Source organism: Festucalex cinctus, chromosome 1 (assembly GCF_051991245.1).
Source record: "Festucalex cinctus isolate MCC-2025b chromosome 1, RoL_Fcin_1.0, whole genome shotgun sequence".
NCBI classification, from domain to species: Eukaryota; Metazoa; Chordata; class Actinopteri; order Syngnathiformes; family Syngnathidae; genus Festucalex; species Festucalex cinctus.
In genome coordinates this window covers 36,656,149-36,676,473 of record NC_135411.1, presented here as the reverse complement: position 1 = coordinate 36,676,473, position 20,325 = coordinate 36,656,149, and the positions used below count along the sequence as shown (strand labels likewise).

The following is a 20,325-nucleotide window of genomic DNA, read 5'->3' as shown; positions in this document are numbered from 1 at the left end:
GCATGGACAGGAAGTGTTTGCGTGAATGGAGCACGCATGGGACAAGTGTGATGTGAGCGCATTGTTTCCGCTCCCTGCTCCTCAATATTGTTTAAAATATACTAAAATATATTTAGTAGCCAACACGGTATTTTAATTTATTTAGACCTACATGCACCGGGGTAATATAGACGATTTTGTTAATTAATTTGCGGGATGACATCTTGTTTTATTATTTTATCAAACACTGAAATATTATATTGTTTGAGTAATTTTTTTTATACTGCTTAATTTATTCATATTTGACTTGTTTTGGTACGGTGCATTGGATAGTACGCCACTCACTCCGAGGGGGGGGGGACATTCAAGTGAGACGAGGTGACAAGGCGGCCATGCAGGCCTGGCCCGACTTCTATGAAAATTTGATCGATCCTTAAATATGTGCCCATCCCTACTCATATGCCCAAATCTCTGAAATTATGTCTGGCCCCATCCCATGAGATATCCAGGGGATGGATAAATAAATCAATACATAAATAAAATAAAAAGAGCTATAAAGTGCTGGTCAGTGTGTGATTGACGTTTGGCTCCCTCTCGCTATTGGTCAATGCTGCGTAACCAAATGGACGATGACGTAGGTATGTCACATTGTGCGATAAGACGAGCAAAAATTCTAACATGCTAGACTTTCCTCGTGATGGTCGTGAACCGTCCCGGACAACAGGCGACCAATCGTTGAATATGTTACACTACACGGGTGACTCTACGTCAAGACAACCCAAAATCGTTTACGACATGCACCGTTTGTTCGCGACACGTCGGTCAGGCTAAAATCGAGGTGTTTTCTTGTAGTCTGACCAAGGCATTAGAGTGAGAAGAGCCATGTGGGCTCCAAAGCTAGGATGAGAGCACAAAGCTATCAACAGAGAACACCACAGATGGCGCTCTCATAGAGAGCAGCAGAGAGGTCTAAATTGACAGATATAGACTCGCGTGCCACGGCACTGCAGGGGGAGATTTTACACTTAACGTCTTCACCTAACATAAATAACTTGGGTAACACTTGTACAATAACTATAGGGCCGTTACGTTAGAAGTTACGGCAAAAAAGTAGTTTCGTTATGTAATGTAACAAATGTAAGGGTAGTTAGTTTCAACACTGTATATAACATATTGTCAAGAAATGTGTAAGGTTGACTTCCCCTTTAAACCGTTAACTTCCCGTTTAAACTTGATAGCTTGATGAAGCACAGATGAAGTGTTTCATATTTTTTCCAATTGTTTTTCTGTACATATGTACAGTAATGTTGTTCAGTGTTTTGTGAATTTTCATATCTCTGTGGCCATGGTAAATTTTACATCAATTTTGTGGGACCTCCACATTATGCAGATGTCTGTTTTTTACTGAATTTAATGTGTGATGTCTTATCAGTTTGGCCAGTACAAAGGTGATGGAAAGGGCGGCCTGATGGGAAGTCTGGCAAACATTTTCTCCTTGCTGTTGGAAAGAATTCAGTAAGTGCTTCTCTCAAGACACACCAACAACCATACTGCTTTGTCCTTTCATCCATTTTCCTCCCTGTTTTGTTCACAGGGAAATCCAGTATTACGGACAAAAGATTTGAATTACGTGTACTGTATACAAATAGGTGGGGGTCTGGAGTGGCTGCCCACTCTATAGCTGTAAAAAAAAAAATTCTTTTGGAAGGGAAGTAAATATAAACATCTGATATTGTGGTTGCACAAGTGTGCACACCCTCATATAGCTGGGGATGGAGCTGTGCTCATAATTAATCAATCACGTTCACCTGTGACCATTTAAAGTGCCTCTGATTAACCTGCAAGTAAAGTTCAGATGTTCTAATAAGCTGTTTTTCTTACAAAGCCTGAACGTTTGGTACTAACATGAACCATTATATTTGAAAATGTTCATAATTCCCTGCACTTTGAGTAAGCTATACTGGTTCATATTTTGCAGCCACGTTTCTCTCAAGATTAAAGCGTTGTTATGGTAAAGCAAAGCTCCCCTCAACATTGGCACACTCCAGAGGGTGGTGGGTTTGGCTCATTTGCGCAGGCTAGGACAGAGAGGCTGAAAAATGTGCTGTATTATTTAATCATTGGGTTATTTTGAATGAAGTCTGCCACAGATATTTATTTTATTAAGACATTTTGGGACAGTTTTGATGAGTGAAAAAAGTCATATTCCTTTCACGGGAAACTGTGTTGAAGTGCAACAGGGACAAAGTGGTCTGGTATCAGTCTAAAGTCCAGATCCCATTTGGATTTCCAGACCTTGTACGATGGCTGGTCGTTCATTAATAAAGACGTGTTCTATTTGTGACAGAAAGCACGGTGTTCTGGGGCTGTACAAAGGCCTGGAGGCCAAACTGCTTCAGACGGTGCTGACAGCTGCCCTTATGTTCGTCGTGTACGAGAAGATCACCGCCGCTACCTTCAAGCTCATGGGCCTGCACAGGAAGCTCAAGCAGTGAGTGGGTAGTCACTTGCAGTACAAATCCAGTCGTGCCAGTGGATGCACTGAGATGTGGGAATGGCGCAGCTTCCCGGTCTCCCCTCAAATGCGCACCATAACCAGGAGGAGGAGGAAGTACGTAACGTAGATAAAATAGTTAATTTCCATGCAGGTGGACCTCTTAATTCAGTTTGGTTGCTATGTTAAACCAACTAATGAGATGAAATAACGGCACATTACCTCTAATAGGGCCTTTATCGAGCCATTCCTCAACCAGTTTTGGAATTTGGGCAATTAGCATTAGGAAGTTGAAAACATGTTTTTTATGAAAAGTTGTGTGTGACTACAAATGAATGACCAAAGGAAAAAAAACGTAAAGTGCTATTACAGATGTTGATTTACACAAACTTTTTTTTTTTTTTTTAAATCAACAATCCTCATTACTATCAGAATTATGCAACAATGACAGCAGCATCATGTAGTGCGTGTGTGGGGGTGCGCGCGCGCCGTTGTCTTTGCTACATTGTGGGACCCATACACGCGTGTTTTTCCAGGTTTAACTACCATTGTGGGGACTGACTTGAATTTGTGGGGACATTTTGGTGGTCCCAAGTTCAGACCTCTTTTTGAGGGTCAAGACTTTGTTTTAAAGTTTAGGTTTGAATTGGGTTATGGTTGAGTTTAGGATAACGAATGGGGGTAGGCAATCATTTTTGATGGTTGCGGTTAGGGGATGGGGCTAGGAAATGAATTATGACAATGAGGTGTCCCCACGATGATACAAAGACAAACACTGTGTGTGTGTGTGGGTGTAGCTTGTTGATTACTATCAGTTAAGGCCAAATGCAGTGATGAATGAGAGATTGTCACAATGTACACATTTTCAGCTGTTTGTAATAAAGTAGACAAGAACAACTTGTATTAGTTTAATAAAAGTAATATTACCATGGCTTTTAAAAAAAATCTAAATTCACAAATGCTACTTTTAATCACTACAGCAGGCTCAAAATTAAATCCCTAAATACCTGCACTGGGTTAAGACAGAACATAATAAAACCTGGACTGACGACGGGGGGGTTTGTTGAGAGTGATGCTTGATTGCTTGTTAGAAATCAAAATAGAAGCGGGCGCAAAGTCGAAAAAATTGTCCAGAATGTTCAGAGAAGAAATCATTGCCTTGCACAAAAAAGGAATAAGCAAGACTTGGTGGCAGCAAGCATTGCGGTTTCAGTTTGTACAGTAAGACGCATACTAAACAGTGAAGGGCTCCATGCCAGGACTCCAAGACGTACACCACATTATGCTCAAAGCCATACAAATTAGCCACAAAAGTTTTGGAATTCTGTTCTGTGGAGTGACGAAGCAAAACTAGAACTTCCGGGGCCGACGTATCTGGCGGAAGAAGAAAGAAGCATATGTTGAAAAGAACAACCTGCCTCCAGTGAAACATGGCCTTGTTGGCTCAGTGATGCTCTGAAGCTGCTTTGCTAGCTCTGGCACCGGAAAGCTGCAGCGTGTGGGTGTGGAGGGCACAATGAATTCAGTCAAGTATCAGGAAATTTTAGTGTGCCGTCTGTGAGGAAGCTGAAGCTTTGGCGTCATTGGATCTTCCAACAGGATAACGAGCCCATTCCCAAGCATACGGCAAAGTCCACCAAGGCATGACTTCAGAAGAAGAAATGGAAGATTCGAGAGTTGCTGTCAGTCGCCTGACTCAATCCTCATAAAAAAATCTGTGGTTGGATTTGACAAAAGGCACACCCAACAACATATCTGAACTGGAGGCCGTTGCCCATGAAGAATGGGCTAAGCCTTAAGATTCCTCAGAAACACTGTCTGAAGCTGATGTCTGGCTATGCATCAATATGGCATCAGCAAAAGGGTGCTCTCCTAAGTACTGAAGATTCTTGTCTTGAAGGGTTTGAATAATTTGGAGACTCCAGTAGACATTAAAAGTAGCATTTAGTGTTGAATTTGGATCAAAACCCTTGTAATATTAGTTTAATTGAACCACTTAGTTGTGCTTGAAAGAGTATGTAAACTTATGCACACACTATTGTGAGCAACAGGCTTAATGTCTAAAAAATCCAAAATACTGTGCAAATTGTTTTATTTTCAGAGGTTGAAGTTGACAAGAGTAGAGATGTCCATGTGACAATTCATAGCATTTTTTTGTCAATAAGCGACGTTTACCTTTTGTGCATTTACAGTTGTGCTCCCAAGTTTACATACCCCAAGGGTTTTTGTGAACTTTCAAACATAATTGTAAATGTTATTGTTTATTTGCAAACAGCTGAGACATTGTATATTTTGCCGATATGCAAAGAGAATTGAAGAATTTTGATTACAACTGTATTTGACTCCATAACTGGATGAATAATGTGTGTATTTCTTCTTGCAATTTTATCTGGAAAAAGAGTCCAATGTCCTGCGTTTGTCAAATTGTTAATGTCAGTGCAACTCTCACAAGATGTTACTTACCTCTTTAACAGCACACCGTCATTGTTGTTGGCGTGAACAAGTGCCTGTGGTGCAGATAATGCACCGGACACAATTAGAACTTAACACATGACACTGGCTTGCATCACTTGGGTGCAATGTTTACATGAAAATAATTTCTACTGCAACTCTTGAAGCCATTTTCACTTCTTTTTTGTATATTGTAAATTGTCTAAAAATGAATTATCTTAAATCAGTTTGTAGTTGTACTGTTGTTATATAGTAATAAGTGGGTTAATAAAAGAAATACAATTAAAATTCAGAGTTGCACTTGAAGGTTTATTTCTTAGCTTGGAAGCAGGAAAAAAAATTTTTTTTTTGTTTTTTTAATTATACATACATATTGCTATATATAGCCTTAATGGTGATGGCTGACAGGCACACTAATTAGATAATCCATCCAGGTGACTGTACTGATCAACAAACAATCCTGTTCTCTCTCCATTATGTGTCTGTCAGGTGAGTTTGAATTTACTTTAGCTGTGTTATATAGTGCTTAACTCACTTTCTATTTAATTAATAACGGTTACAAACATTGTGCTGTTAACAATTGGTTTCATGATTGCGGCAGTTATATCCTGGAATGAATTCACTAACATGATTTCATCTAGGAAAATTTGCTTGGAAATGAGAACAACTTGTAAAGTAGTTTTATTTCTATAGCAGATTTCATACACAAGGCAACTCAATGTGCTTTACACATGCAAAAACAAAATGGAAGCCACACAGCATTGCGGAGTTCGTGAAGATTCTATTCAGTTATGTTGCTTACATAATGTAAATGAATATGAGATAAAGGTGGTGTGTCTCTATCTCATTTCCTTCACGTACCAGTCAGGCAGGAAAGAATAAGGGGAGTTCTTGTGTACAGTGAAGGTCACCTCGTCCCTGAATGCTTTCCGGGAGAACAGATAAACCACTCTGGAAGAACAAATTTATCATGAAGAAAAAAAAAACCAACTTAGAAAGCTGGAGAATGCTATTTCTGCAGCAATTGTGTGTGAATGCTGAAGAGCTCACCCTAAACTGAAATGCTATAGAATTAGGTAAAATTTAGGAAATGTAGAACGTGAGGATTGGAACATTTAAAAATCAATGAAGACTTTACATCTTGCCCTGTATTTATGTACTATTTCTCATGATAATTGCTAACATACAGAGGAATAGTAACCTGAGAATGGGACGCTTAAAGATGCCCGATGCCGAAAAATTGATTTTCGAATCACTACAGGCACGTGTGGCCGAAAAATGAAACTACACACTACACAATTCGCACAAGACATCACATCTGCAGACAGAAGGCAGGAAATTGGAACCTGAATTAGTTCTGAAAACTATTGGCCAGTGATTGCAGTCGTACCCATTTGTGAACAGCTAAGGTGATAATATACTCATTAGAAGATATCAAATAAAAAGGCAAACGGGGAAGCGCACAAATGCTATTTTTAGACCGCGAGGCCCTAAGCCTAGATATCTCGCTAGTAGATTGTTTACATTCGTCTAGCATGACTAGCCCGCCAAGTTTGACCCTCCTCGCTTGACTCATTAAGTGTGGTGACGTCTATCGTGGTTCCCCATTGAAAAGATTATTTTTTGGGGGCATTTTGTTTGCTACATAGGGCAGCTTTAATGTCCTGTAGGGGTGGGTGATATGACCTAAAAATTACATCACAATATTTAAAAGAAATTAGCGGTGACGATATTGGTAATAATTACTGAACAATAGGTTTGCTTTCAGCTTTCATAGCTTTCAGCATTCCCACAATAATAATAATAAACAGTACTTTACACATCCTTATGGATTGATATTTTTCACTGAACCTATGTGTCGTTTCTGTATATTATCGACATATCTCAACTCAACCTTATTTATAAAGCACTTTAAAACATCCATTGCTGCATACAAAGTGCTGTGCATGGAATAGAAATCAGTCTTGGAGTAGACACAAGTGAAAGAAAATAACAAAATAAAATTAATTGTAAATATAAGTAGGTAAGTATACAAGCAAAAAATAATAATATTAAAAAAATTACAAGATGTAGGGAAGTGAATAAGTAAATATAAGTATAAATAAAATAACACAAAATACAGAAGGCAGGCACCATAAAACACTGAAATGATGCTAAGTTTTATGCTGAGTCAAAGACCAAAGAATAGATATGTCCGGCAAAAATGAAAATAAATTTTGTCCATATCGTACAGCCCTAAATCCAAAAAGCATATGAAGGCAACTGCTAGCCAATCCCAGATAGAAGGGGCTGGGTCACAGAGTCATTCATTCGGACATAGTTGTTTACAGAAGTGATGAGTGCTTTTGTTGCAACTTGCAAAGGAACTTTTGAGTTGAATAAATGCAAAATGAACGAGACATTTTTTTTCCCAGATTGTCTTTTAGATTTCAGAATGAACTGCCGCTTTTAAGTGACAGAAAATATTTGAGCACTTTTGCAGTTGTCACAATGCCACTGTTCAACCTGAACAACATTAGATTTAGGTTGAAATTCCAGAGACGTGAAGATACCGTGTGCCCTGTGTGAGTTTATGATGAATATTTTGTGGTTTGTCTAATAAGTTGCGTGGGGTTGGTCGGGTTTGTGGTTGGTCTAATAAGTTGTGCACCCTCTGGGGGCGCACTACCAGAAATCCTGCTTGGGTGCCAAGTTGCTTAGGAACGCCACTGCTCACACGCACACTACACTACACTGCACACTATATCATTGTGAGGACATACATTGACATAATACAAACACCTAACCCTAGGCCCTTACCCTAACCTTAACCATCAACACTGATTGCCTAATCCTAACCCCAACCATAACCCAATGGGGTATATGCCACGGAAGAGACAGGAATTCCGACTTCCGTGATTTTGCACGAGTTTGGTTCCGGTCCGGGTTGCGAACGCGAAGACGGAAGCACAAGTATTTTGACGCACCCCACACATCGCAAACCGAACCGGAACCAAAGCTGATGTGCAAAAACAGTCCCGCCTCTTCCGTGGCATATACCCCATTCAAACCTAAACTCTAAAACCAAGTCTTGACCTTCAAAAGGAGGTCTTGCGAAGTGAGGACCGGCCAAAATGTCCTCACTTCACAAAAATGTCCTCATTCTGTTGGATAAAGACGTATTTTGGTCCTCATAATGTAGTATGTACAACACACGTGCACACTAATACTCAGACTGGTATCTGGCTGAAAAAAAAGTTAACTTTAAGATTCATGGTTTATTCAGTTTATCAACTACAAAAAGGGCCCAAATCACACAATTTCCAGACAATGTAAATGTTCAGACATTCTAATAATGTATTTTTAACTTTTCAAACATTCAACACACCTAGCTACATGACTGAGCTTTCTTCAAACATTAAGCTGGTGTACTTACTTGCCTTGTCAGCTCCTTAGATGACACTAGACAAAACAAAACAAAAACATACATACAATCGTGTTTTTTATTTTTCTTAAAAATATCAGGACAAAATAGCCAATTTTTACAGTGCACAGCCTGATGAAGTCTTCAAAATGAGTGTGACATTTGACCATTTCTCCCACATGCTCTGTTGCCACGCCACAGCAGATGCCTTTATTTGATTTTGCTCTGCTGCATCACTAAGTTGTGGAGAAAAGTCAAAAGGTACGAGTCAGCTCTTCTGTTACGTTGCCGATACTGCAATTTTGCGGGATCTTTGTGTGAAAGTGTGTGTCCTTGTTAAATCACCATTAAAAGCAAAACAGCAAAACTAGATTGAGAGTCTTTGTTGATTGCATCTGGGAACCTCTCAGGTGAGAAACTTTAGCTCATTTCCTTCACGTACCAATCTGGCAGGAAAGAACAAGGTGAGTCCCTGTGGACAGTGTAGGTCACGTCACAGCGAGGGTTCCAGCAGAACAGATAGACCACACTGAAGACAGAAGAATACAGTTTAGGAGCGCATGCCGACCCTTGTCTTGTTTTATGAAGCGGTACATATGCACTGTGATCAGTACACAAGTGTACAAACTGAGAAACTGTAAAACAAACAATATTCACATTTATTGATGATTATATTAATCATATTAATGAGCAGTGTGAATTTTTTTTATTTGTGAATATTTTCAGAATGTACTTGCAATTATTTGCACCCAAACAAAGGGCAAAATTTGGAATAGTCATTATGTACAGCTTTTTAGGCCACCACAACTATGCTGGGAACTTACTGAGGATTGTCTTCGGTCGCCACACGCTTGACAAAAGACAGGAAGTCGCTGCAGAAGTTCATGCAGACTGTTGGCCTCCAACACTTGTCCTCGGCCTGCTCCAAAAGACGCAGGTGCGTTGTTGAAATCATCCGGTTCAAGTTACACACATCCTTCTGCAATAGTTACCTTAATGAGCCGTGAAATCTTGGAGATGTGAAAGGTCTCCACGGAGACGACAACGCCGTCATCATCCCGGAAGCCCGCCACGATGCGAGGGACTCCGGGGAGGAAGGACTGTGCCCACCACTTGAGCAGCTTAAACCTGATGAGCAAACAACACAAAAGGTTAAATCAAAGCCAGTGTTATATTTACATATTTGTCACTCTTCCAATTGATGACCTATGAAAGTTGCTTCGTTGTTTGGGGGTACAGATCTCTGCGGACGTCTTGAGCTCCACATAGCAGGCGGGAGGAGCCGGAGCGTCCGGATCTTTATCCCGGCAGTCCACCTCGCCGGAGAAGAGCAGCCTGTGATCCGAGAGACGAGTTTGGACCACGGTGCAGAAGGCCTCGTTGGTGTTGACCACGCCACTCGAATCAGGGGAGCTGTCAATTTTGTCTTTTAGGGAGACACATTGTACATTTGACCACAGGGGGGAATCCAAAAATCTAACGAGTTAACCTTTTGCATTCAATTCCTTGTTTATATCTTCAGTGTTTCACAAATGTTAATGTATTTTTTTATGTTTGGCCTTGGAAGTCTGCAGCCCTACCAGTATGCATAACCCTCCCTTCCTATGAAAGTAAATTTATCGCAACTCGCCCATGCTAACAAACAAATGGGAGATTAGAATTTTAAGGAGGGTAGTTATGGAGGTTGTGGTTGAGCAGACCTAACTGATAGCAGGCAACCTTGACAGGAGAATGGTTTTCATCACAGGTGGCTCATAAGGATGCAGTTCTTATGGAAGCCCATTCCTGCCAGTTAAAAAAAAAAAAAAAAAAGCTCCCTCCCCCACTGTCAGAGGCCGGAGTGTTTGTGCTTGCCGCATGGAGGCCTGGTCTTCGACTTAAAAAAAAACATCTTACACCGCTCCCGCTGATAACCTCCGTTCCGAACCACTAGAGAGCAACATTGTGTTTGGGGGCGGGATATGCAACTGTGACGAAACCAGGAAGCCGGAGCTAACAAACAAACCTAACATGATCGAATGGACGCTGCAATTAATTCTGTTCTCGCAGAATGACTCACCCTTTCCTTGTTGAACGTTGAACAGCGAGGGGCGCTTCGTGCATTTCAAGCTGGTAAGATGTTCGTGCTTTTACCCCCTTCAACAAGAACGAAGACAAAATTTTCACCCGTGGCCATAATTGGTTAAACCAAACGTGTAGAATTGACACATCATCCAATCAGCTCGAATTTTTGTACATAATGTCCCGCCTTTTCCCAACCAAATTACTGTGGAGCGGTACTAGATTAATATTGTGGAGAACTCCCACTTGAGTGAAGCGCATATCTATCTTGCCAGGTTAAGATTCTGATGGTGTTAAAAAGAAAATCACCGGTGGATTCTGACAGTGTTAAAAAAAGAAAACCTTTTTTTTTTTTTTTTTTACTGGCGGGAATGGGCTTCCATATGTATTAAAGTCCAAAAATGCTTTAGTAAAAACACCTCAGGCCACTACACGAAGAAATATACAGTTCAGCATCTGATCATAAAACGTACCTCCCTACCTGCGCATATATACTGCTCAAACTTGTACCCCCAGTACATCATCTCTTGGTGCCTGCCAGTGCGATTCTCTCGATCCCGGCGAGCGGCGTCCGTTTCCACCTCGCTGATGTAAAGGGTCCCCTTGAACCGGGTGACGGCCAGCAACCAGCCCTCCCGTGTCTCATACGGTGTGGTCAGAAGTTTGGTCAAATGGCCTCGCCACGTCACAACATCGACATCGAAACCTCTAACGGGGAGAAGAAAAAAAAAAAAAAAGGTTGGTGATGTGATTGTAGTCCCGTCCAAATTGTGGAATGTCCAATACTGTATCACAACACTGTCAAATATCAAAACAGAGAATAATAATTCAGTTTTGTTTTATTTACCAAACTATAATTCCATAATGTACTTTACAAAAAAACATACATTGATGGCATAATTCAACAGAATTAAATCAGTTTTTGTCACTGCATCGGTTGAATGACCATTGTGTTCTTTTTTTACTGTAATTACTACTGTATGTTATACAACATACAGTCACAGTGTAGAGTGCTATTTTTGAAATGTCCATTTAAATAAGTCTTGAGTTGTGATTGCGGTTGTGGAATGAATTAAAATCAAGGCACCACTGTATCGTGACATCATATGGCGAAAAAGTTTGCAATTCCCACCTCTACTTACGATGAAGACGACGCATCCGCCTTCCGCGTGAGCTTCAGTTTGTTGGCCAAGATCCATCGGAGGATGTGGTCCAGCTTTTCCTTCACACTTTCGTCCCTCTTTATATAACGATCCCTATATCCATCCCTCAGGTCAAAATGTGGACTTTTCTCAGGTTCCGAATAGTACCGCATTTGCCTGCTGTCATTGAAGAATCTGCGCTCGGAGTCCAGGGAAAAGGAACCCACTTCAACAGGCTGCTTATACAGGGGGAAGTCTCTTTCGTAAAGCTCCCTGCTGGTGCTCAAAGTTTGAGTGCTTGGTGATGTTTGCCGAGCTGATGGCCCCGAGTAGTGCTGCTGGTGGTTTGGTTTGGAAAATTTATGTCCTCTGTCATTTTGTTCATTATCATCTCTCCATCTCTTGCATGTTTGCCGCTGGTGCTGGAAGCTGGAATTGTGGGAGCGGTGCTGGTTCATGGTTGTCTGTTGGGGAGAGAGAACTCACAATAATGCTGATGCTGCTATGAGGAAGTGACAGTATATGAAATACTCTAATGCAGTGACTCTAAGTTTGTAGGTTGCAAGCAGGTAAGAAATTGCAGTCCACTCCAGCTTGTCCAAACTACACCGTTGGGATGAATTACAGCAGAAAGAGACAGACAGGCCTTATCCTCTCACGTCAGTGTGACCTGTTGCTGGAAGAATTGTCAAAAATCTCCCCAAACACTCCCCAAACCTCGTGGAACGCCTCCCGGGAAGAATAAAAAGTTGCATTTGTTATTTCTGCAAAGGGTGGACTAATGTCATATCAAACCCTAAGGGATTCAGATTGGGATTGGATGTCTTAAATTGAGTCAAGGAAGCTGAGCATACTCTATTATGGAGTATGTGCATGCAACAATATTGCAAATTTGCACATGGACCTGTGTGCATTTGTACTCATCAACAATGACAGGAAACTACAATAACATTATTCTTAACAGTGGAGAACCAACACATAGCAATATTTTTGTTTTGTTTTGACGTCACTTGACTTACCTCGGTAAGAGGTAGCACAGCCAGTAATAATTAAGCACGACTCAAAAAATCCTCAATTGGCGACATTTTTCTGATTTAATAACGGATCATCAGCAAGGTAAACGTGGGGAAATGAAAAGAGGGCGTAATGGAAGCTAGCAAGCTAACTAGCATTGTTAGCTATCTCCCAAAACAGCGCTGGTCCTGCTTTGTTTTAGTTCTAAACAGCAGCCTATTCTGTAATTATTTCCCACGATCGTTTGTTTCGGAACCTAGACGGCATGATACCGGTCTATTCTACTTGTTATTTTCGTAAAAAAATCTGCCAAAATAAACACAACAGATACTGGCATGCAGAAACCACGTTTAACCACAGTGGGCAATATTTCCATAGAAATTGTGGACGACGAAGAAGAAAATATACGAATACAACCGGGCATGTAATGACGTCCGTCACGGCAGAGGGCAGAATTGCCAACTGTGGTGACTAACTCTTAACAGAAGAAGACTATGGGCCCATAGCACAATAACATTCAAGCTAAGCTCGAAATTATGTATGTTTGTTTAGTTTTGCCAACAATCTTCCAGGTAAGCACAAAATGGCATCCAATTATTTTTCTTAAAGCTTGGGATACACACAATAATTTAAATATAACCACTCACTGCATGTACTGAACGGGTATTCAAGTTTACATAAAATATAAGTCTTGTATGAAAAAGTGTTCATCACACTTTTCGTGCTCCCAGTCGGGATAGATTCCGGTAACTAGGCTGTAACACCGCTACAAGAATGTCTTTATCGTATCAGGCACAACGAAATTCATGAGTTACCAAAAAAGAAACAAAAAAAGTGAGCTTCCCCCCCCCCCCAACTTTTACAGGTATGAACAGGAAACGAGCTCTGATTTCAGACATTTTCAAGGTGAAAAAGAGCCGAACTGCCGCCGAGAAGTTTGGTATCAAGAGTGACGAACAAGGTGGGTGCCTACAGCTGTTTTGTCAAGTGGACGTGGCAACATTCGGGCCAACTTAAATGCCTTGCATTCCAAAAGGTCCGACTGATGTCCGAGCTAGCCTGGAGTACCTCATGACGCTGTTCCCCAGAAAGCTTTTCAATGACACCTTGCCTCAAATTGTACTGAAGCACCAATTGTACAGCATTCACCATGACAAAACTCTGGTGGACAAAGAAGTGGTAAGTTGAGTATTATTTTTTTTGTGAGTGAGTGAATAACCCTCACCACAACCCTCAGAACATATAGCATATATGTTGTCAAGAAACTAGTTTTGTACAATATAGAGCAAGATTCAAACCCATGACGTCACATTTTCAGGGTGAGCTCCTTAACCATTATGCCACGAGCTAGTACACATTTACTTTAGCAGTATTCGTACTTGTAGTTCTCACACGATTCACAGCAAAATAGCACTGCGGGGAAAGTTGCCGGTCACAGCAAAATGTTCATGTTGTAATTTTTTCCCTCAATTTAAAAGCCAGTTGTCGTAATAACAAGTCTGTGACATTCTTTTGTCTGAATATGTTGAAACAGTTGTTACACTTTACACACCATAACTTTTTTTTCCGGATGAAAATAGGCCCTTCTAACTCGCTTTTGTCGCAGGTCACATTGTAGTTTGGGTTTCCTTCGGAGGGCCGTTATGATTGTGAACCAAAATAAATGTATGATCACCTCATCATATTACACAACAAAATGATGAATAGCTAGTTATGAAACCAGAGGCCAGTAAAAGCTGTTTGTTCAAATATTATTACATTTATTTTAATCGGGGGATTGGTAGCCAAAAATTCCTCCAATATCACAATGTTTTTCAAGGCGAAGACAATTTGCAATTTTGATATTTCAGCAAAAAATACAAAGTCTATGCATATAATTTGCTTTGGCAGCTCACATAAAATGATGCGGCAGGCCGGATATGGCCCCCAGGCCTTGAGTTTTACACTTCTGCTCTAAATAGTGATTGTGAACAAAGAAGTTCACACAAGCCCCCACAAATTTGATATTCATCAGGCAGCACTTCACCCATCACCTTGTCAATTACTGTGAATAAACATGATAAATTACACATGAACCATATACTGTAAATAAATGGCTTAAGGTCGATTGGATTTTGAAAAATGTGGCGAAAGTGCTAGTGCGTATACGTTTTGTTTACCCATGTAATGTCAAGAGTGTTTGTGATAGCATTTGGTTTAGACAGTATCTAAGCTAATACTATTGATAAGCCTCATGTGAAGGCGGTTCGTTTGTATTAAATAATTTATCTAACCCCCTTAAATCAGGGTTTGGTTAGGTAATCTTTGGCCTATGAGCCGTGAGAGCATTTGATCGACCCGCTGTGGCCCCTGATAAGAAAAATGTTCACCTGCTTTCAATCTTCACCTGTTGGAGTTTGACTGTGAAATCACAAAATAAAAACACCTCCAGAATAAGCTGCGCGAGGACGGGCAGCTGCTCATGTTCCAGCTCGGCTTCGACGCGGAGGCATTCGGACTGGTTTTCACTTCAGACTACAAGGCCAAAGTGTTGGCCGGAGAGGAGGGCAGAGAGACCCGAGGGACCGTGGACAAGTTCTTGGACAAAGTGTTGTCGCCTTGCACGGATCTGAGTTTCAACAAAGACCAGATGATCAGGGAGTTCCTCTTCACGGATGGTGAAATCACGTATGTAAAGGGAAAAACTTTTCTCTACCCTGTAAAGCACTTCAATAATTGAATGGAAAACTAAATAAGGCCTGTGGTAGTGTAGTGATTCACTTAGCTGCATTTTGCGTCGTGGGTTCAGTTTGCATTAATACGCTGTTCACAATTGCCTTTGCGATGATAACCAGAACAGAGTGTAGTAGCTGGGTTAGGCTCCAGGAAAAGTGGCGTAGAAAAAGGATGGTGTTGTTTTATTATAAAGTATAAAGTATTTAAATACAAATTAGCTGGGACAGGCTCTAGCATACCTTTGTGAGGAATAAGGGGTTTGGAATATGGATGGATGGACAGTTAAACTTGATTCAATACCTCAGACTGGGAATGCGCATTCATAAAAAGTCCACGATAGATCAAAAGGAACAAACACCTTAACAATCAATGATGACTTTTCTGACTTAAATACTTTGATTTTATTTTATAAATATAAATTTAAAAATAATCCAAATAATTTATATACATATTTTTTAATGGATTCTATTTTTGTTTTCTTGTACAGTTTTACAGTTAGAGCTACTTAAATTGTAAATAAATTATACTTAGGCACTTTTATCACTGACGCATTTTTTTTTTTTATAAATACAAATATAAAATTATTAAATCAACTGTAATTTTTTTTATACTGTATTCCATTTCTATATTTGTTTTTGTTAAATGTACAAAGAAGAAATATTTATACATTTGGTTATAATAAATACTTGACTGTCTTTGAGAATCTACCACTATTTAAAGGGGAAGTCATGTTAAAAAAAAATTCTTTACAATGTGTTCAATGTGCACCCACTAGTAAATTAAGCAAAAAATAAAAAACTAACAAAAAAACCCAATGTTTTTATTCATCTGAGGGGTGTTGCCATTTTGATACATGCTGTCCACTGAAATTGACATTACCTAAAGCAGGGGTATGGAACCATGGTCTTCGAGACCCTCTGTCCCGCCTGTTTTCTATGTCTCCCTCCTCCAGCACAGTTTGACTCCTATTATCAGGTCAACAGCAAGCTCTGTAGAAGCCTGATAACGATCCTGTTCATCAAATCAGCTGTGTAGGTGGAGGGAGACATGGAAGAGGACCAGGGTTCCCTACCCCTGACCTAAAGGCTCGGGTAACAACCTCACGGCTCACCTTTTTTTTCTGGGTTTGGTCATGTGACGTTTGCAAACTAGGCACTGTGTGATGTCATTTTCAGTCCATGTGGTAAAATGGTCACTCCCTGAGACGAATACAAACAGATGAATTTTACTGCAGTAATCGATTACCAGAATACTGTGTTTAGACGAGTGGGGGCACATACTACTGTAAAAACAGTTTTTGACTTGACTTCCAAAAACCAATGCACTGTATTATGAATTTAAATGTGTTTTATATGCAGGGTGACAGAAAATTATCTTTAATATTTGAAAATATATATTACTTGTGTCCTTTTTTTTCTTTCTGTTCATTTGCTTTTGAAATAAATGTGTTACTAACATTATAAATAGACTTTAGAGAGACAAAAAAAAAATCCACAAACAAATGAGGTCTAGCATGTTTTATTTATTTGTTTTTTTAAATTGCCTTCCAGGCAGCTTGTGAAGGCCGGGGTCTTGACTGTGAGGGACGCCGGCAGCTGGTGGCTCTCCATTCCCAACTCTGGCAGATTCACCAAGTACTTCATACAAGGTGTGTTTTGAGAGGTGGTGCTAACCTGAACTGCAACAATGATAAAAAAACTTATTGTGTTCAGGGTTACGCTGCCAGATATCCCCCTAACAATAAGAAAATAAATAAATTATTCAACTGTGGGACGGTTGATATATGGATATATATATATGGAGGTCGTGTGGATATAAAAAGTCTGCATACATCAAGAAAAGCATACTAGAACAACGGAACTTCATCCATTATCGTAACCATGTATCCTATTTGTTTTGTTCTGAGTTTGGATCCCCAAAAAGCAGACACAAATAAGATTTTAACTCTTTATTCGCATAACATCAAGAGGCGTAGAACAAACTTGACTAGACGAGAAACAATGAGAATGCATCAAAAATCACGAGACGCCAAGCCCCCTTGGGCTGTGCAGCTGCACAGAGGAACAGAGGTAATAATCCGACAAAAACACACACTTTTCAGACAGGCTTATATAGACAGCGAATCGATCTGATTGGTTGTGGCTGGACATGTGGGTAACAGGATTGACATGGAATTACCTGATTGTCTGTTGACTAGATAAAGAGATTAAAGATTCCTGACATCACATAGCGTCTTACCAGTTGAAACTAGATGCTGGTTACATCAGTTCAAAACAGACACTTGACCTCACGGTCGTGACCCAAACATAACCCTTGCATGACCCTAGTCATGACAGTACCAAACATTACCCTTGCATGACCCTTGTCATAACAGTAAGCATAACCCTTGCGTGACTCTAGTCATGACAGTAAGCATGACCCTAGTCATGACCGTACTTAACATTACCCTTGCATGACCCTTGTCATGATACTATTTGGGGTTAATTACCGGTAATCAGAGGCACTAACGACGGCAGGTGTGTGAAGACTTGTTTAACTCATTAAGGCCGGGAGCGCATGACCACGCTATTCGCTTTAAAGCTGGGAGAGCGGAACACCATTTTTGTTTTGACCAATTCGTGGTCTCTTAGCCGATGAAATGCATCAGAATATACACGCGAGGGTGACGTGGCCTCGTAGCATGTATTGGAATTTTATTTGAGCATTTGTGGCTGACGCCGATTCGGAAGTTATGAAATAAATGACTGATTGACAACTGCACGGGAGGAATTCAAATCAGTGTAACCAGTTGACAGTAACATATTGTTCAGAAATGTATTTGTAGACAATGAGGATGTTGAAAATTTCAACAGCTTTGTAACAGAATGGACGACGAATAATTACCACTTGATTGTCCGAGGTTGTTACAACTGCTCTCCAGTGTTGAAGGTAAATATACCCACAGATGTGACATAGTTGTTTGTTGATTGGAAAAAATCTATATATTGAAGGTTTATAAGAAAGTGATTGGTTAATTCAGAGCGAAGCCATAAGAGGGTGTGCATACTTTTGCAACCACAGTATCTATCTCTACTTTCCCTCTGTAAAATAAGAACTGTATTTCCTCTCAAATGAGTTATACAAGTAACTTGAGGTGGGGAAAAAACGAAATAATTTAGGTTGGTTTAATTTGTAACCGGAAGTACAGAATGGTGAAAATGTTTAGTGTATTGGTGTCTTCAATCGCATCCTGCCATCCTTTGCCCGCCTGCTAGGTCGTAAAGGCGTGCTGGGCATGGTGAAGAAGTCCAGGTACGGGGAAGCGTTACAGACCGAGATTGAGGGGCGGCGGACAACCTCACAAGTGAAATTCCACATCAAGTACCACATCCACGATCTTGTCGGCGCCGAGCTGGTGGAAAGGTAAACGGAAATCCTCCATCGCATCCTTGCCATCATATGTTCTATGCAGCTCCAACTAGTCTAAACATGGTATAGTAATATTACATTTGTGGAATATGAATGAAGTGGCAATAGCCACCCGTTTTCCGCTATCTCAGGGGACAGCCATTTGTAACTTGTTGACTGGAATTACATCACCGTTGCTCGTGGCTCAGGTAACAATCAATCATGGCTCACCTGTTTCCTGAAATTGAGCTGTGATTTGGTCGTTACCTGAGCCATGAGCAACAGTGATGTGATGTCATTTTCAGTTGATCAGCAATTGGCAAAATGGCCGCCCACTGAAATGGATAAAACAGGTGGGTTTTGCTGTATTCCACTAAATATTAATCAGAATGCCCTGTTTAAGCCAGTGGTGGCAATACAACATATTGTTGTTGAGGAAAATTGGGGGTTGACTTCCCCTTTAAGTAATAATAGTATGCAGCATAATTTAGTAGTCCTTATTTATCAAGGACATTTGAAATAATGCTCACTCTCATTTTGAATTACGGCATCACGTTGAATCAAATCAAAATTATTTACAGTATTTTGCATATATTACATTAAAATAATCATTTTCCACCTGTCAGCTATCTGGAAAAAGAATTTTTTTGTTTGTATTGTTTTTTGTTTGAGGAGTGTTCCGTTCAGAGTTTTATGCTGCTGAGTCCAATACCGATCATCCATGAGTGAGACAGACCGTATACCAGGGGTCTCCAAGTTTGGTCCTCGAGAGCCCCTATCCAGCCTGTTTTACATGTTTCACTCCACTAACACTTGATTCATGATCGGGATTGTTATCAGGCTTCTGCAAAGCTTGCTGATTAGCTAATCATTAGATTCAGCTGTGCTGAAAGACGGAGACATGGAAAACAGGCTGGATAGGGGCTCTCGAGGACCAAACTTGGAGACCCCTGCCCTATACAGATTCTGATACGATCACATGGATTAGCTGCACAAAATCGAATCACATAAAAGTTCCACACAAGCAGCATGTTTGTTTGGTTTGACGCACACGCAGTGTTCAGGAAAGAGGGAGGGGACGCTAAATTACACAACAGGCTGGTTGGTCTCTAGTTGGTTGCAGGCTGCAACGTACGAGCTGCGGCTGATCAGTTTTTGTGATCGGCTTAATGGACATAATTTATGCCAATCACATTTTCCACAGAAATCGTCCGATTACAATTCGTAGCTTATCCATTGAAGCACCACTACTGTTTTTCATTATTTTAGATTAGTGGTTAACTACTCTTTTTGCCTGCTAATAATGTTATTACATACTTAATGAACAGGACAGGCAAAGATTTTTAAATTTTAGGTGCCAGAACAAATAAATTATGCATACTTTAAATGATTTATTAGGGGCAAAATTGTATTTAAATGAAAGTGAAATTGAGAACAGACTAGTTGGTTCCGCTTTTACCATATTGTTTATTTTTTTTAATCTCCCCAGCATACCGACAACTTCAGGGACTTTGCTACGATTTGTTGACTCCTGATTCACGAGAAATAAGATGCTCTGTATCATTTTGTAACATGTCCACAAAAGACGGCCTTATAAAATCCTGTGGGTTTATGAAATTTACTTGATGTTGTACACCTTGTCAGGTTTTTGCTTTATGTAATAAAAGTCATCTGCATTA

General features: G+C 40.3%; 3 protein-coding genes across 7 annotated transcripts in view; 2 read left to right on the top strand and 1 right to left on the bottom strand.

Moving 5' to 3' along the window:
• Positions 1–12,584, top strand: part of slc25a17l (solute carrier family 25 member 17-like) — a 17,525-nt gene extending 4,941 nt beyond the window's left edge. The window contains exons 9-13 of one of the 2 annotated variants that reach the window (XM_077533133.1): positions 1,412–1,494; positions 2,327–2,470; positions 9,125–9,264; positions 9,345–9,478; positions 9,567–12,584. In XM_077533133.1, coding sequence (XP_077389259.1) covers positions 1,412–1,494; positions 2,327–2,470; positions 9,125–9,182 — 285 coding nt within the window. In that variant the 3' untranslated portion in view covers positions 9,183–9,264; positions 9,345–9,478; positions 9,567–12,584. Of the gene's footprint in view, positions 1–1,411; positions 1,495–2,326; positions 5,217–9,124; positions 9,265–9,344; positions 9,479–9,566 lie in introns of those variants that run through there. The other variant, XM_077533134.1, reaches the window with a different exon arrangement.
• On the bottom strand, positions 6,809–13,059 carry dxo (decapping exoribonuclease). 4 transcript variants are annotated; one of them, XM_077533116.1, is made up of 8 exons: positions 12,550–13,057; positions 11,531–11,994; positions 10,870–11,096; positions 9,534–9,753; positions 9,320–9,455; positions 9,152–9,246; positions 8,770–8,856; positions 6,809–8,365 (listed from the first exon to the last, which is right to left on the bottom strand). In XM_077533116.1, the coding sequence occupies exons 2-8, from the start codon at positions 11,986–11,988 to the stop codon at positions 8,356–8,358; spliced, it is 1,233 nt and encodes a 410-aa protein (XP_077389242.1). In that variant the 5' UTR covers positions 11,989–11,994; positions 12,550–13,057; the 3' UTR covers positions 6,809–8,355. The 4 variants fall into 4 exon arrangements, 3 of the variants coding, with proteins under 3 accessions (XP_077389242.1, XP_077389224.1, XP_077389232.1); XM_077533098.1 differs by lacking the exon at positions 6,809–8,365 and adding an exon at positions 8,389–8,563 and having other exon boundaries at positions 12,550–13,059; XM_077533106.1 differs by lacking the exon at positions 6,809–8,365 and having other exon boundaries at positions 8,389–8,856; positions 12,550–13,056.
• LOC144026506 (winged helix repair factor 1-like) lies at positions 12,960–20,325 on the top strand. Its single transcript, XM_077533147.1, has 7 exons — positions 12,960–13,116; positions 13,410–13,505; positions 13,581–13,723; positions 14,976–15,211; positions 16,810–16,907; positions 18,514–18,661; positions 20,136–20,325. The coding sequence occupies exons 2-7, from the start codon at positions 13,412–13,414 to the stop codon at positions 20,179–20,181; spliced, it is 765 nt and encodes a 254-aa protein (XP_077389273.1). The 5' UTR covers positions 12,960–13,116; positions 13,410–13,411; the 3' UTR covers positions 20,182–20,325.